The 15750-nt window shown below is 38.8% G+C and overlaps 1 protein-coding gene across 8 annotated transcripts in view; it reads left to right on the plus strand.

Moving 5' to 3' along the window:
- cdkal1 (CDK5 regulatory subunit associated protein 1-like 1) overlaps window positions 1-15750 on the plus strand; it is a 250989-nt gene that overhangs the window by 86745 nt on the left and 148494 nt on the right. For all 8 annotated transcript variants that reach the window (XR_007483875.2, XR_007483876.2, XR_007483877.2 and 5 more), the window contains one exon: window positions 9917-10097. Coding sequence is in view for 4 of the 8 variants with exons in the window: in XM_049730254.2 (XP_049586211.1) it covers window positions 9917-10097 (181 nt within the window). In the remaining 4 variants the exon portion in view is untranslated. The remainder of the gene's footprint in view (window positions 1-9916; window positions 10098-15750) is intronic.

Consider the following 15750-nt stretch of genomic DNA (forward strand, 5'->3'; position numbering starts at 1 on the left):
GCTCCTTCCGTGACATCCTCAACAGTGGAATTCCATGGTAACTATAAGGCAGTAATGTAATAGGTTTTTGAAGTTAAATGTTTCTAATTGTTTTTGAAGTTATATTTTTAGATACTATTTAAAAACATTTCAATTCGGCATCCTAGCGGAAAAAAAAAATCTAACTGTGGAAATTACAAATAATGTGCGATAAGCCTTGGAAAATCCTTGAAAGTTGTGTAATAGCTGTGTGGAATCAAAAAAATAAGCAACAGACTTCCCAGCTCCAATAGTTTAACTTTATATATGCATCTCTAATCACGTTTACACATGCTATATTAGTGCAATATTATTTTTCACAAGAAACTTATTGTTAGTTTTTTGCTAACATTAATGCTTAATTAAACCACATTGTATTGGAAGCTTTTTCTTGTATACAATAGAATGCATATTTACATTTGAGGGGTAGTTTTCAAGTCCATTGTTTTGAAATGGATAATCACCCTCAGAAAAAGGCTGTTCAACTAAATGCTCTGCCCTTAACATAACCCATTTTTCCAATTTCATCAGAACAAGGAGCATGCATAATTCCCACTGTAAGTGGAATGATCATTCCATTATATTTGGTAATTTGTCATCATCGGACAACTTTTTTCACCGTTTTCTTCCCGCTTCTATCAATTAAAGTCAAATCATGAAGTGCAGGCTTTCAGTAAATGTATGGAGAAAATCCTGTTATAGTGGAATAAAGCGGTTACACACTTTGTGAACATGGTCAGAAGATTCTCCACACTTATTTTGCAGTTTATTATATGATCCGAGCAGATCCCACCCCTCCCCCCAACTACGTTCTTGGATTAAGCATGTCTGAACCACAGGGGCCAATGATGAAACTCATGTAAGTGTCTGAGGGTTGATTGCTGCTGTCTGTGCACAGAGGAGGAGAGTCTGTCAGTTAGGTTGTAATGTATAACTGCAAGGCTCGTCGGCTGCTAGGTGTAGAAGTGGAAGGACTACCCATTATGTTACTAGAAAGGTATTGATGGAGGTGGTGGTGGTGGGCGATCCGTGGATGAGGGCCTTCCAGGCATTCTTAAGTTCTTGTCAGCTTTGTGGATCGGTTTTCCAAGGGGTTGTTTGTTCCTGACCTCTGAAATCACTGTCCACCTCAAGGCGTGGGGATTCTTCGATTAAGGCGACAACCTCACTTCACCTTGCTTTCTCATAGATGTTCACTACTGGCAGGTCCAGTATCAACCTCTTAGGATGAAAGGAAAGAGAAAAAACTTTACTTTCACATTTGATGTTTTTTAAGATGTATCCGATAGGTCAGCAGGTAATTAATGTGTGAGGCTCAGTAGATGACTGGAACAATGACCCTTAACCTACAATGTGACCTGTGGAAACCTAGCCTTCCCTTTTCAATCTGCTAGTAGGGATTTAGTTACCGGTGCCTCTTTTTTTTTTTTTTTTTTAAACATCCGTTTTTAGTTTTATGTTGTTAAATGTTCCAAAAAAAAAAACATGGTGATACATTTCATTTCATTTTAATCATTTGCAACCTATACGTGTCAGATTTAAGTAAATCCAAAGGATCAATTTATTTACCAGCATTTCTGCAGCAGACTTTAAAGTTTGGATTATAAATTGACAAAATAAGCTTTAACACTTGTTTTCATAAAAAAAAAAAAAAAAAAGTAATTTTCCCAAGCACAGGCATGTCACGGTCGCGACTATTCTTAGCTGTTGTTTTTTTTTTTTTTATAAACATATTTTACGTAAATTAATTTTTCGATTCGTTTGAAATGTTATTTGACCCATTACATTTGCACATAGCTTATTCACGCACATTTATCATGCTGAAAAAGTGACAATAGCATTATTTTTCCTTCTGGCTGTGCTGTTTCCACATATTTTCTTAGAGTATGGTTTGCAATAACCCCCCAGCCACCCCCCCCAGTTCTTGGCAAATTGTGAACAAAACTCTGTCTACAATTGTAACAAAACAACTCAGACGTTATTTCTCTCTTTCCTCATTTCCCATGTCACATTTGTAGGTACCAAATAGCAATCTGCTAAACACTATGTTATTTGTTTGCTGTATAAAACTGTCTGCAGTCGATGCTGTTGACTGTTGATTGAAAGTGTTGATAAATGCTGCATGCGTGTGTATGTGTTTCTGTCTGCCAGTCTGTCTCTTGAGTCTAGTGACTGGCTCCAAACGGCTCCAAGATGGTTGTGTTTGTGTAGCGTCTGTGTGTGTTCATGTGTTAGTCATCTCTATTAGTCAGAGCGAGTGACAGGGTGATATCAAGCCTCCCTGTGTTTCAAGAGGACACAGGCAGTTGTAGCGTGACTGCTTTGAGTGCGTGTGTGTGTGTGTGTGTGCGCGTGGGCGTTGCTGATGACATGCCTTCATTGGTTTACTGGTCACACTCTTTCAGGTTTAAGGTATCAGAAGAGGCTAATGTTTCACCGGCATAGCATGCAGGAGGGGTGTCACTCTCCCCGGGGGCCTGGAAAGAAAGCAAGAAGTAAAAAAAAGCAGTGATAAGATAGGAAAGGGAAAAAAATGGTACTATGTGGAGGGAAGGGAAGCGGGAAGCGAGAGGAACAAATACGTACTACGTAAGGCAAGTCTGGCCCGGTTTCACTGACGGGAATTCTCAGCAATTTGCTCCTCAATTATTTTACTGCCAAATGATCCAAGGAAATGTAAAGACAGACAGCTTCCATGTTCAGTGTGCTCTCAGCTTCAACAAAGCTTTACCTTTCAATAAAACCGAGTTTTACTCCTCAGGAGAGTAGTGCTCCCCCCAAACCTAATAAATCCTCTTGTTTTCCTTTTTTTTTTCATGACTTAGGTGTAAATGAAAATAACTGTTTTCATGTTTGTACACAAGGTCTCTGGCGTGCCTGTTCACCCATCAAGTGTTAAATTCCATAATAAAAGCAGTCTATTTATCTGTGTATTTCTGCAAATACTGAATTATACTGCACATAAATAATTAACATAGCGACCTCCACACCAAATTTCACTAGGTTGCTTAAAAAAAAGACTATTTGTAATCAATCTTTGCTCATCTAGAACATCGTGTTTTGATCCAAAGTACTTGGTTATTTTCACTGATGATTTCTTTTTTTGTCTATAAACAATATTTGGAAAATGATTTTACATTACACTTATATGGAAAATAAAATGTTATTCTCGATTCAAAAATGATTCAATGGTGACAACCTTAATATTCTTATTATCATGTGTTGTGAAAGTACAGCCGTTACAAAAGTCATGTTTACATCTCAAAATGTCATATTGACACATCATTGCACTCTGTATTATTTATGAACACTCACAGAGTAGACTTAAAGCTTTAATTACCAGAAATAACTCATTCATTAAATGACGTAATTGATTTTTCTCTTCTCAGACACCCATGTCTTTCCTGCTTTAAAGCGTTCACGTTCATATGAGTGCTCTCAGCCGAATGTTGAACAGAGTGCCATTTCATGAAGCAATTTTGAATCTTCATTTCCCCCATGACTAAGATACAAAATATACAAATTTATTTAGCACCAGCATGTCAACGCAACATAAACAGGTAAATCATATTTAGTTGCTCATTTACCATCTGTACGTGCTCAAACATACCAGAACAGCTGATGCATCTAACAACACTGTCATGTTTCACTTTGTGACTCACCCCTCCGGTCTCTCACTCTCATCATCTCAGTCACAGTTTGCGTGCGAGATTTCTGGCACGTGCTCGATAGGGTGACGTTTGTATTTTTTTGACCACTGAGGGTAGATTACAACTGATGGGCAGCACTGTCTTCAGTTGCTTGCTTTTATTTCTCTGCATTCTTTCACTCTGTTGTCTACAGGGGAGGGAACTGTGCCGCCAACGCGGTAAGCCTTCAGGTTAAGTTACGTCTAGTTGCTAAGCTGCTAAGGCCTTAGGAATGCACTCTTAACCCGTTCCATTTCAACACTTGAACTGTGAAGTTCATTTCAATCTATTGACAATCTGGTATCCATCTAGTCACCTATCCATTATCTTAATTTTGCTTATCTTGCTATCTTAGCTTATCTATCTTATCTGGGCTTTAATTTCTTCAGGGCTTTTATCAATACTACAGTTTGTGGTAGTCTTTCATTTAGATTTTTTTGCATCATATTTTACCCTCACTGATAAAAGCTGAGTGAAACTGTCATACATTTCGTTCACAAAAGTGTTTCCTTATTTGTCCTGTTATTTGTGTCTTATTGGATAACTGGCCAGGTCGAATCGGTGCAGCACTGCAAGCATGAAGGTTTGATTGAGTTGAAACGAAGCGCAAAGCTGTCTAGCCGGCTGGATGATCGCTGCATACACGCATTGTCTGTCTGTCCGTTGGTCCTTTTGTCTTGGCTGTTCTCAGAAATCTAACCCATGCTTAATGAAGCATGCATGTTTCTGCATGTGCACTCAAGTTCAATTGAACTGCAGTTCTGCTCAGGGTCTTTTATTAAATGATAAAGTTTACTGATGGCTCCAGTGGAAACATTTTTCATGTGGGCTCTCCCTTCCTTCCCTTGATCTTTACAAATGACTTACTGCACACAAGCGCAGAGGTTATTTTGCACTGCAGGTTTCCAGACAAATGGCTGGTGTTTACTCAAAGAAACTTGCCACAGTCAACATTCCTCTATCTGCACAGAATGTGGGTCATTTGTTTACATAGGGAAGACATGCATTGATTTGTCTTCCAAAGTTATGATGAATTCTAGGTAAACAATATGCAATACTCTTACTGGGGTAATGTTTTCTGTCAGGGCGCAACTAACAATTATTTTAGCAATTTATTCATCTATCCGTTATTTTGTTGATTAATCAATGAATCAAAAAATACCCATGTTTGTTTCTGCTACAGATGGGTGAATGATAAATATACCGGGATATGTGGCAATCTCATTGGTGTGTTTTATTATTCATGAATATCACGTTATAATAAAGCCCAACAAGTTTAAAAAAAAGAATAAAACAATGTTAATCAAGTTGAGCAACATCAGGAATAAGGCTTGTGCTTACTGCACAGTCACCAACACAAACTGATGACTTCCATTAACGCCAAGAATTATTTATTTAGCCTTCTCATTCAATGTAATTGAGGCAGCATTGACGGCCTACTTTAAGTTGTATCATGTTATTTTATGTGTTTGTGGATTTGATCATATCTTCAAAAGATTTTTTTATTTAATTTTGTAAATCACAGAAAATGAAGATACCGATTACCGTTGTCTACCTCTGTGTATTGTGTGATGTAAAAGGAATAAATACTGATAGATGATGTTTCCATTTTAAGAATTGTTTCTCAGGGCTTTGAAGGTTACATTCATCTTGCAAAAAAATCGGCGCCAGTGTATTTTTAAAGCGTTTGAAGCATGGCCTAGAAATAATGAGGATCCACTAAATTGTAGCAGCATGTATCATATTATAGGGGTTGAGTGATTTCACATTTTTTTGCAGTTAATGCTAAGATAGTGATAGGCAAGTGAATGCTAAGATAATGATTGTTGAGGTGATTTTTACTAATCGGTGATGTCATTATATAATTCTATTGTTAAATCACTGTGAGTGCTTTTGCCTCCAAACACAAGCTCACTCGCTTACTCTCCCCGCTACAGTAAAATTGCATGTGGAGGCACTTCTTTGCAATAATTTGGTGTAGCAAATTTGGATTGTTACAAAAATTTTATTAGCTTATTGGCCTCGGCAGTCTCTGACACCATAAAGTTGCCCGTGATTTGGGATTTGCGAGTGGGGCCAGGAGATGGAAATTATTGAGCGACCCCTCCAGTATATTGTCTGCCTTTTCATCGTTGCAGGAAGATTTCTGGTGTATTTGCTGACAGCCGACGTGATGATTTAAAGCTGCTCGTTAACGTGTGTTAACAGTCAGCCTTAGCCAGCCAGCTGAGATTTGCGTTCAAAGAATTAAAATTGTTCATGGTGGGCATTTTCACGTCACAGCATGAATAACGATGGTGAAACAGCCCTGTGGTTTTAACACTTATCAAGCAAAGTGCACATTTCGAACATCACTTCTGTTTATAGCTAAATTGCATCAATTATAGTCAGCATGTACACTAGCAAATATTTTAATGTCAGGCAAGGCAAGCAATTGGTGCCTTGTGATTCTTGATAAAGTATCACCATAACAGGAATAATTTTGCTAACATTAACATTTTTGTGAAGAATTTCTTTTTTTTTTTTTTGACTTGGTCAGTGCGATATAAAGGCACGTGTGGTGGCTATTACGTATCTTCAATCCAGTCGATGACTACCCCTCGGGCCATTTTGATGCTTCTTTTTTCACTATACTGTAGTTAATACTTGAATGTACTTGAATGTTTTGTTTGTCTGTGGACCAATTGGGTGTAATCTGTCTTGTCTCCACCGTGGGATAGTAGGAAATGCAATTTCGATCTCTTTGTATGTCTTGACATGTGAAGAAATTGACAATAAAGCAGACTTTGACTTTAACACGTACGATTATGTCTTAGTATGTTTTTTTTTCCCCCCGGCGGTAACTCAAGGCTGCAATTTAACAAACCTCCAAACTACACTCTTCAATGTCCACCTCTGACTCTATAGCAGCCTTGCAGTGTCACACATTAGCATTTCAGAAAAACACACACAATACAGCACAGATGGGTAGCACGATCTCTTCTCAGCCAATGAATCTGTAAATATTTACCTTCCCAGATTGTCTCTTTCACTTCCACCCTTCCATCTCCTTCTTTGTTATACCTCCATGACATCCTTATATTTTTCTTTTCCCCCTTTTCTCTGAGTTTTTTTCTGTCCCAGTGGTCCTGTATTTATCTTATCATGGGGGACTGGCTCACAGGCTTCTGTTGAGTAAATATGCTTGCATCCGCATGCACACAGAGTGAATATATGATGAAGTGGTTGACTGAGTATATGGAAATGAATACACACACAAGAGCCTCAGCAAACAAAGAGTTGATAATAAATAAGCAGAAGACAATTTCTTTAATGAGGCTTAATTCAGCCTTTTGTAGGCAGATGGACAATGATGGTGCGATTAACATTTTAATTAAACTGCTCTTATTTCCTTTGACCATATTTTTCTGTCAATGCTAGCTCAAACTGGTGGCACTGGTACTGTATATTGAATTTCTTTAACGGCTCAATAATGCCACTTCATTTGCGGAATTATTGTGAAGCAGTTATGAGAAATTCTTTTCAAATTGGACATTATGACATTTAGAGAAAAAAAATATTTTAGGTTATATTAAATTACCTAAATTAAAGAAATAATTTATGGCAGACAGTAAAAGAAAATGTATTTTTGCATTGTGAGTGTAATTTTCTTTCCACCTAACAGTGTTGAAATCACACTAACAAAAGTGTCGTCCATTATTCTGAGTTCCTTTGCCAGTTTTGCATTAATGGAAAAATAGCATCATGTCGAAATAATTGAAAGCAAACTGAAGCTGCAAACTCATCTGGCATGTCTTGATTTCCACCCTTGTCTTGGTATCATTACTTCCATTCCTCTGTTTTTGCCACTCTTGTTTTGAAAGGTGAACAATAACAAGTTGCATTTTTTCCCATCTCATTTTAACAAGGAGTATAGAAATGTGGCCCTTGTTCATTACAATCTCACATCACACCTCTTGTCACCCTTAGATCTTGGCGAGACAAAGGTGTCAAAATCACAGCGTGTTATGTGTGTTTCTTCAGCTTCAACCTTATCCGCAAAAGTCAATTTGCACATATTTCCTACAGTATTCCATCTCCACGTGCTGCATTGCAGTTTGGCCGCATTTATTCATTTTTGTCCCTCGATGGTGTGAAGACTCTTAGTAAACTAATGTCACACTTGCTGCAGAATGCAACCTTCCCCACGACGAAAGGCTTCAAACAGCAAATTAAATAAATCCCTTTGGAAAAAAAAAAGAAGAAAAATCTGCATGTTTATTACTTAATTTTATTTACTTCCCCTCCTACTGAATAGAGCAGCTTGAAGCAATTTGCTCATACACTCCAGTGACAAGAACATTACACGACACAACAGTAAACAGTGCTTATCATTTATTAATTTGTCATAACGCTTCCAAAATACCAATTGAGCTTTTAGTGCAAAATTTTATGGGTCCTAAAAACCACATATAAAGCCATTAAAACTTCCATTTCTGTGGGTATATTGAAAATCCCCAAAATATCTTCACTTAAAATCTCCACAAAAAACTATGACAGATATTTCAGAGCCCCATATATCCTAATGCAGCATTTTCCCTTAAAATTACAATAAATGTCTATTTCTATATGTATACTTTTTCACGATAAACTCAATACTTTAATAATTTTGACTAAATGTCAGACATGTATGCCTTAAGTTCCTGATTGTAAAACGGCCTCAATACCATCACATTGCCACATTGCCATCACAAGTACTGATACCTTGAAAAAAGGCCGGGTATTGGCCCAATACAACACCTGGTATTGGTTCTCATCCATCCTTCATATCAATGTAATATATACATAAATATTATAATTTTAGTGTCATTCATATTCACTTTTCCCTTCCACATTTGATTTTTCTTTCATTAGGGAAGTTATCAGTTAAGCCTAAAAGGTCAAGGATGATTGTGCCTGAAGGCCATTGGTTAATATTAATGACCATCAGCCAAATGGAACTCATCAATAGGTCAGGGGTTATCAGAGGGTTGCAGATGCAGGAAGTTAATGTAATCAAAGTGGATCAAGGAGGTTGAACATTACTTTTTTCAGTTTCGTTACGCAATGTCTTTTTCTTGTTGTATCTCCCCATTTGCTATTTACTTGGGTGCTTGTTTTGTACATATCTCTCAATCAGGCTACATATTTTTTTTTCTGAAAAGCCCTTCTTGGTGCCACCCAATCGTAACTGAGGTGAAAAAAAAACTAGTGTGCTATAACCTCACGGCTCATAAAGGCGACCAGCTGCTTAGCACGTATGGGTTGAATACACAATACTCAACATTATAGCACCGTGTGTGTTTCGGAAACACACAAAAAGGGGGAAGGAGGATGACTGCAACACCTGCATCCATAGAGCTTCGCCTATAAGGTGCTGTACTAATGAAATAAGGGATTTCAAAGCCATGTCAAGCTGTTGACTGGTATTTAATTGTCATGTTGATTTTCGATGAGGTGATACGATCGGGACAACTCTGTCTATTCTCTTCTGAATGTTGTGTCAGATTTCTCTTATTGCTAATTTTGCCCTTTTGTGGTAATTGACAGCTGGTTTAGCCATCAGGTACGAGGCCAAATGCCTCAGGGGTTGTAGCTAACCATTAAAACTGTATTGCAACATGTGAAAATGGCATAGATTAAAACTGTAATGTCAAGTATGGACTCGAGAGAGATGGTTGTTTAAGTTGCTGATGACCCGGCCATGATTTCCCTTCACAATCTGTCTCAACGTTTGCCGATACAAATGCAATACTCACAGCAAATCAATTCATTATTCCGCTTTCCCGGCTACAATTAATGCAGTGAGCACCCAGATCAATAATCAATTGCAACGAATTGGCTAAAGGTTTCCAAATCAGGTTTTGATTGTCTGAATGAGTCCATGGGGACGAGCCCTTCTGCAGAACATTTTCTGTTTTTTTGGGGCTGTGGCAAAATGTCAAAAAATCACAAACCTCAGCATCATCTTTTACACATAAACAATTTTATCAAGCATCCTGACCTGTTCCTATCATAGGCAGTTATCTCCTGCAGTGTATTACTTATGGGGGTACGCTGCAATAGATGTTTTTCGTCTCCTATTACAAACACTAGTTTGAAAATGTTCATCATCAACCCTCCCATTGTATGTTGCGGTCATTAATTTAAACACCACCGTCTCACACTCTTCGTCTCTGTCTTTCTCTCAGGGTCCCAGGTGTAACAATTGCGACAGATATAATCTGTGGCTTTCCTGGCGAGACAGAGGAAGACTTCAGAGAAACGATGGACTTGGTGAACCTTTATCGATTCCCCAGTCTCTTCATCAATCAGTTCTACCCCAGACCTGGGACACCAGCCGCCAAAATGGAGCAAGTGCCTCCACATGTGGTGAGTGCACACAAGGAGAGCAGACAGTTCTTCATTTGGAAAATTCAAATGCTAAGTATTTTATCTTGACATGTATGCATCACTGTAAATTCCAACAAATTTAACACAATTTCAATTCAGCTTTAATCCAAACCTGAAGTGTTTTGAATTTTGTGATATGAGTGGCATGCTTCTTTTTTAGGTTAGACTTTTCCTCCTCGTATGTGCATGTACAGTTACACACTTCAAAAATTGTGCCTCGGTGGGTTAAGAGGAAACACATGCCTGCCTCTTGTCATTTAAAATCCCCAAATCCTGCTCCAGTTCTGTCTCTATAACTTCTATACAGACTCGAATATCACTAATCCTGAAAGCTATCAAAAGACAAACCCACATGTATGCGTATAGTCATCATTTGAAGGTTGCAAGTATTAAAGCGTACGTATAAGTGTTGAATCCTGCTTGTGAGTTCCAAATGTGCTGCAAGTGGAAACTAAGTGGATGGATTTACTTTGGATTAGCATATGCCATGACTGTAGGTGATGGGATGAGGCATATGTCAGTCAAGCACCTCTCAGAACACCAACAGGTCTTACAGCTGTGATAAAACTTAGTACAATTTCTACCCAGCAACCCTTTAGAACAGTGGTTATCAAGATAGAGTCCCCAGTGAATTTAGCAAGCATTTTTTTTTTTTCTCCGTAATATTTTCAATTTATCTGTAACAGTGGAACATATGGCAACTGCCCGCAACAAAATGTGGATAAATCAGACCACTTGGCATCTCTGGCATCTGCTGCCTCAAACCCACTCCCGATGACGTGCTATTTTTCTAGGAAATTAAATCCCCTTACTCCACATCTGGTTCTGCTGAAGCCATTTCCAAAAATGTTATTGTTAGAAAGCACACGGTGCAAGTTAATACTAATTGATTCGTGTGGCCTGCCCACGAGTAGCATGCGTCATCCGATTGGCGGAATGTTAGAGAGACAACATGTAGTCGTCATGTCAAGTCATATTCATATAGCAGACAATCAGAAAAGCGTCTCAATGGATGCATGAAGATATTGTATTAATGAGACAGTTCCGGATTGCTCATATAATTGTGTTCCAAAACCCAACAGGTTCAACACAGACACATGCCAGTGGTGCTTATTTTCTCCTTATAGGAGCTTCTTTGACCTTTTTTCTCGACCGTGACCCGCTATGCTACACCTTCCATGTTATGTTCCATCTTCCCTCACATTTGCACTCTCTCGCTCTTTACCATCAAAGTGTTGACACATCTCTTTCATGTGAAGCATCTTCATAAGTCATTCCCTTTGTCTCTCCCTTCACTTGATTCTCTGAGGAGACGCTGAGTGCGTCTTAGCGGGATCAATCCCCAGGCAACTGCACAGCTGCTCCGCTTCTTATCTTTTCCGACTCGCTTTTCTTTCTGTCGGATCAGTCTCATCCGACTCGTATTGTCAGAGGTGGGGATGTAAGCAGGCATCTTTTTGCACCCTTCTTCTATAGAACAAGACTGACAGACAATGGAAATATGTCTGAGCTCGAAGAAACCGTTTATAACAAATTATACTTTTTCCAAACTTTATTTCAAATGCTTGCTTTTCATGAATACATCACCAAAACTTATCCAGATTTAAATACAACCTGCTTTTTCATAGCAATGGGCCACTGGCCAACTGCATGTTTAAATGAAATTGTATTAATTGTGTACTTACCGCTAACTATGTGACACGAATAAAAACATGATGCGAGTGCTACACCTGCTTCCGTAGGGCAAACCTGCAAAGAAACATTGCATCATTTGTCAGCGTGCACCTGTTCTTAGGCACATTCACACACACACAAACACACGCACACACTTTGGTGGCAGCTCGGCGACGATGAGGCCGTGAAGGGTCAGTCATTAATAAAGTGGACCAGATGGTTTGTCGGGAACACTACTGTGCTGAATAGCCATGGGAGGGAGGGATGGATGGAGTAGTAGATGGAGTATAAAAGCAAGTAATAAAGAAATTGGAAATGGAATGAAAAGAATATCTATTGGGGAATGAGCCATTGGGCTTTGGAGTGGCACTGTGCGCTTAGATAGTGTTCACCATCTTTGTTCATCTGTCAAATGTATTAGCTGGAAGTTCACATCAATTAGCTGTGGGGTCAGTGGCAATTTGTATCCGCTTTGCATGATGAGTGCACGAGCAAGCTTATGTATGCCTTCTAAATTAACACATTTTAACAGTAGATAGGCCCTTTTTTCATATACATTTTATATAAATCACCAGGTCCGAGAGCACCCTTTTGAAAACAAAAATAATTGCAGAAAATGAATATCAGACCAGTTCGGACACATGTCAAAACAAATATCCAAAAAGTGCTCACTTCTTTTATGTTTGGTTAGATGATTAGTTCCCTTATTGGCACTGCAAGAAAGAACTCAACAGAGATTACATGTAATCTATTCAGGGGACTGTTTTGTTTAACATTAACAACACATGAAAAGGCAACCGGTGATGAACTCGGATAATCACCAAAGGCTGATGTCTTAGGCCAGTGGTCCGAGCCAGCTAACTAATTAGGGAAGCAAAAAAAAAAACAACACACAAGACTTCGAGACGGTCCAGCTGTGAGGAGGTCCAGGTGCTTTGTGGTATAAGTTATTGCCTATTGTAGTCTGTGATATATGAGAGAAAGCCGCATGAAGCGTAGAGTCGAAGCAGATGGAACGAAAATAAGACCACAGGGATGGAGACAGAGTCGGGAGCATGTAGAGAATATAAGGAAGTGAATGCTATTAGCTGGGATCTCCATAATCATCCCCAGGTGACCGGAACTTATCCTTGATAAATGGACTTGCTGAATGGAGTCTGCGTGTGTGTGTGTGTGTGTGTTGGGCTGTCTGTTTGAATGCCACAAAGAGTTTCCAGTGAGCAGCTGCCGAAGCGAGTGAGCGCACAAAAAAAAAAGTGATGGTGAAAGAGATTAGTTGCTCTGTTGGGACTGTAGTTTTAATTTCCCTAGATTTTAATTGGTTAAGGACTCCATTACCCATGAGGCATTGTTACAGCTGCCCTGAAAGTAAAACAGCTGGCCAGCTACTAGTAGCACTATCCTAAAGTGTTGCCATCATTCATCTACGCCATGATGCAAATGCAAATACATGCAGGTCTGTCCCAAATGCAAACTCTTCCTCTCTAATGAATATCAGGGGAGCCCATAATACTTGACCAGAGGCAACAGGCATTAAGTGTGAGGTTATGCTGAAGTTGCTGTCTGGGCTCAAATAGGACATGCACATGATTAATGACGTTGTAGGTATAACATAGTCCATGTTTTCTTCCTTCAGGATTCACTTTTACATGCAAGTATTTAAATGTTGCAAAACCACTTGTTCACTTGTTCTAAAAAAAAAAAAAAAACTCTCCAATAAGCGTTATTTTATGGATGCACGTTATTGCATCAAACTCATCTTAGAAGTGAGACAATTTAACATGCGTCCAAAAGGGATGTTTAATTGCAATCTTTCTGCTATTTAATCTTTTACTTATTTGTTTCCCCTAACCTCTCTGTAGAGAATTGTAACAAAATAATTTCGTTGTTAAGTGTTTTGGAGCTTATACATAATTATAGCATGCCCCAGTGAGATGCTGCGTATAATCACTCTATTAATCTATGTACCGCATTTTCCGGACTATAAGTCGCTCCGGAGTACAAGTCGTACCAGCCATAAAATGCATAATAAAGAAAAAAAAAAAAGACATACATGTATATAAGTCGCATTTTGGGGGGAAATTGATAAAATCCAACACCAAGAACAAACATGACAGGCAATTTAAAATAAAAATAGAGTTTGAAAACTTTGAAAACAATAAAGCCAATTTCTTAATTCAGAAAAAGATCAGCCTCATACTGATTTAATCCACATGAAATGTGTTCTCACAAAACAGCAATTTCTTCACACATGCGTGCACCATGTTATTCATAAAATGAGGCAGGTTCTGAGTTGTTGGCAGTCGGGTGTGTGCCTCTGTATTGTCTGTACATGTAAGCATCCATGGAATGTCACTTCCTGTTAGTCACAGCATCTGTCTCTAGTGGCAACAACAGATGGACGTCATGGTAACAACTATCGTTCCCCATCATGTTGATGGCAAAGCCGCATAAACACATTGGCTTTGCATTGCCGGGTTGTCACTGACACAACATTGACAGCATGCTAGATTAGGTTTTCTGGTTTGAAGGCAACACACATACACACACACACACAGACACACACACACAGGGTTTATTCTATTACATTATTAGAACTTGGCACTCGTGCAGAAGCATTACAGTCATATTGGAACAAATGTGTGTTGTCTGTGATCTACAAATGCAAAATGTGTTTATTTTAATCAATCAACTTGATGAAAATGCTGCATTAGAAAATAAATGTAATTGATTAATTTCAACATCAAAACAAAATAGCATGCATAATCAACCAAGCCTGACATCTCCTACCTGGAGCACCAAGGTTAATTGAACATGTGTAATGCTGACGTCACCATGTGATAATCTCATATTATTCTTTTGAAAATTATATTAAGAAGGAGAATCTTTATGATAATCAGTATTTTATCATCGTTGATGTCTAGTTCATATTTCGGACCCAATTTGCACTTTCACTGCATCTTCTCCTACTGTTTAAATCACTTTATACTTCACTTTATTGAATTGTTCCGTGTAGGCCACTTGGTTTGCAGCATGTCACACTGACAAGCATACAACAAAATGTTCACATATCCAAAATAATAGTAATGAGCAGTAAATCAAATGTGTCACGTGCACCAACACGACAAAATGAAGCTTATGAATAAGTCTACAAGGCAAAAATCAGTGCATGGTTTTTGATATAGATTAAAATAACAAATTACCGGTCAGCGTGTATGCAGTAGCTGTAGGTGGCGTGCATAACATACCGTAAGCAAGCAAATAAATAAATAAATACTATAGCAGTCAGCATGTATGCAGTAGCCATAAGTAAAGTGCAAATGTGCAGTAAATAAATAAAATATATACCAGACTACAAGTCAGTCAATAAACAGTAGCTGTAGGTACCGTGCGTGCGTGCGTGCGTGCGTGCGTGCGTGCGTGCGTGCGTGCGTGCGTGCGTGCGTGCGTGCGTGAATGTGCAGAAAACCACAACAGAGATGTAACCTCAGGTTAGTGTTTCTCAATCCCCATGTAATTTACACACATACACACACACATTATGATGGGGGGGGGGGGGCAGAATGGTTCTAAGGAGTGATGATGAGAGGATTGCTCTCACCTAAGGTGCTCCAGGCATATATGGTGAAATGTATAGACTAAGGGGGGAGGAGAAGTTGGGGAAGAGAGTGAAGAGTGAATAAGTATGAGTGAGCCCATCCTGTGGGGAAATATAGGAGATGAGGAAAATAAATGATCGTACCGAGGGATACGTGGAAAGCCAAAGAAAAGATTGAGAAAGCAAGAGAGGCAGGCTTTGGATCAGTGGAGAGCTCCTTGACTGTTAGAGGGATTTAGGTGAAAACAAAGTAAATTCTGAGGTAGATTGATGTGAAAAATTATGATGGGTTTGGAATCCAGAAGAACCTTGAGGGAACAACAAAAGAGGACTAGATTGAGAGTTGTCATTCGGATGAAA

This window comes from Syngnathus scovelli, chromosome 9 (assembly GCF_024217435.2).
Source record: "Syngnathus scovelli strain Florida chromosome 9, RoL_Ssco_1.2, whole genome shotgun sequence".
Taxonomy (NCBI): Eukaryota; Metazoa; Chordata; class Actinopteri; order Syngnathiformes; family Syngnathidae; genus Syngnathus; species Syngnathus scovelli.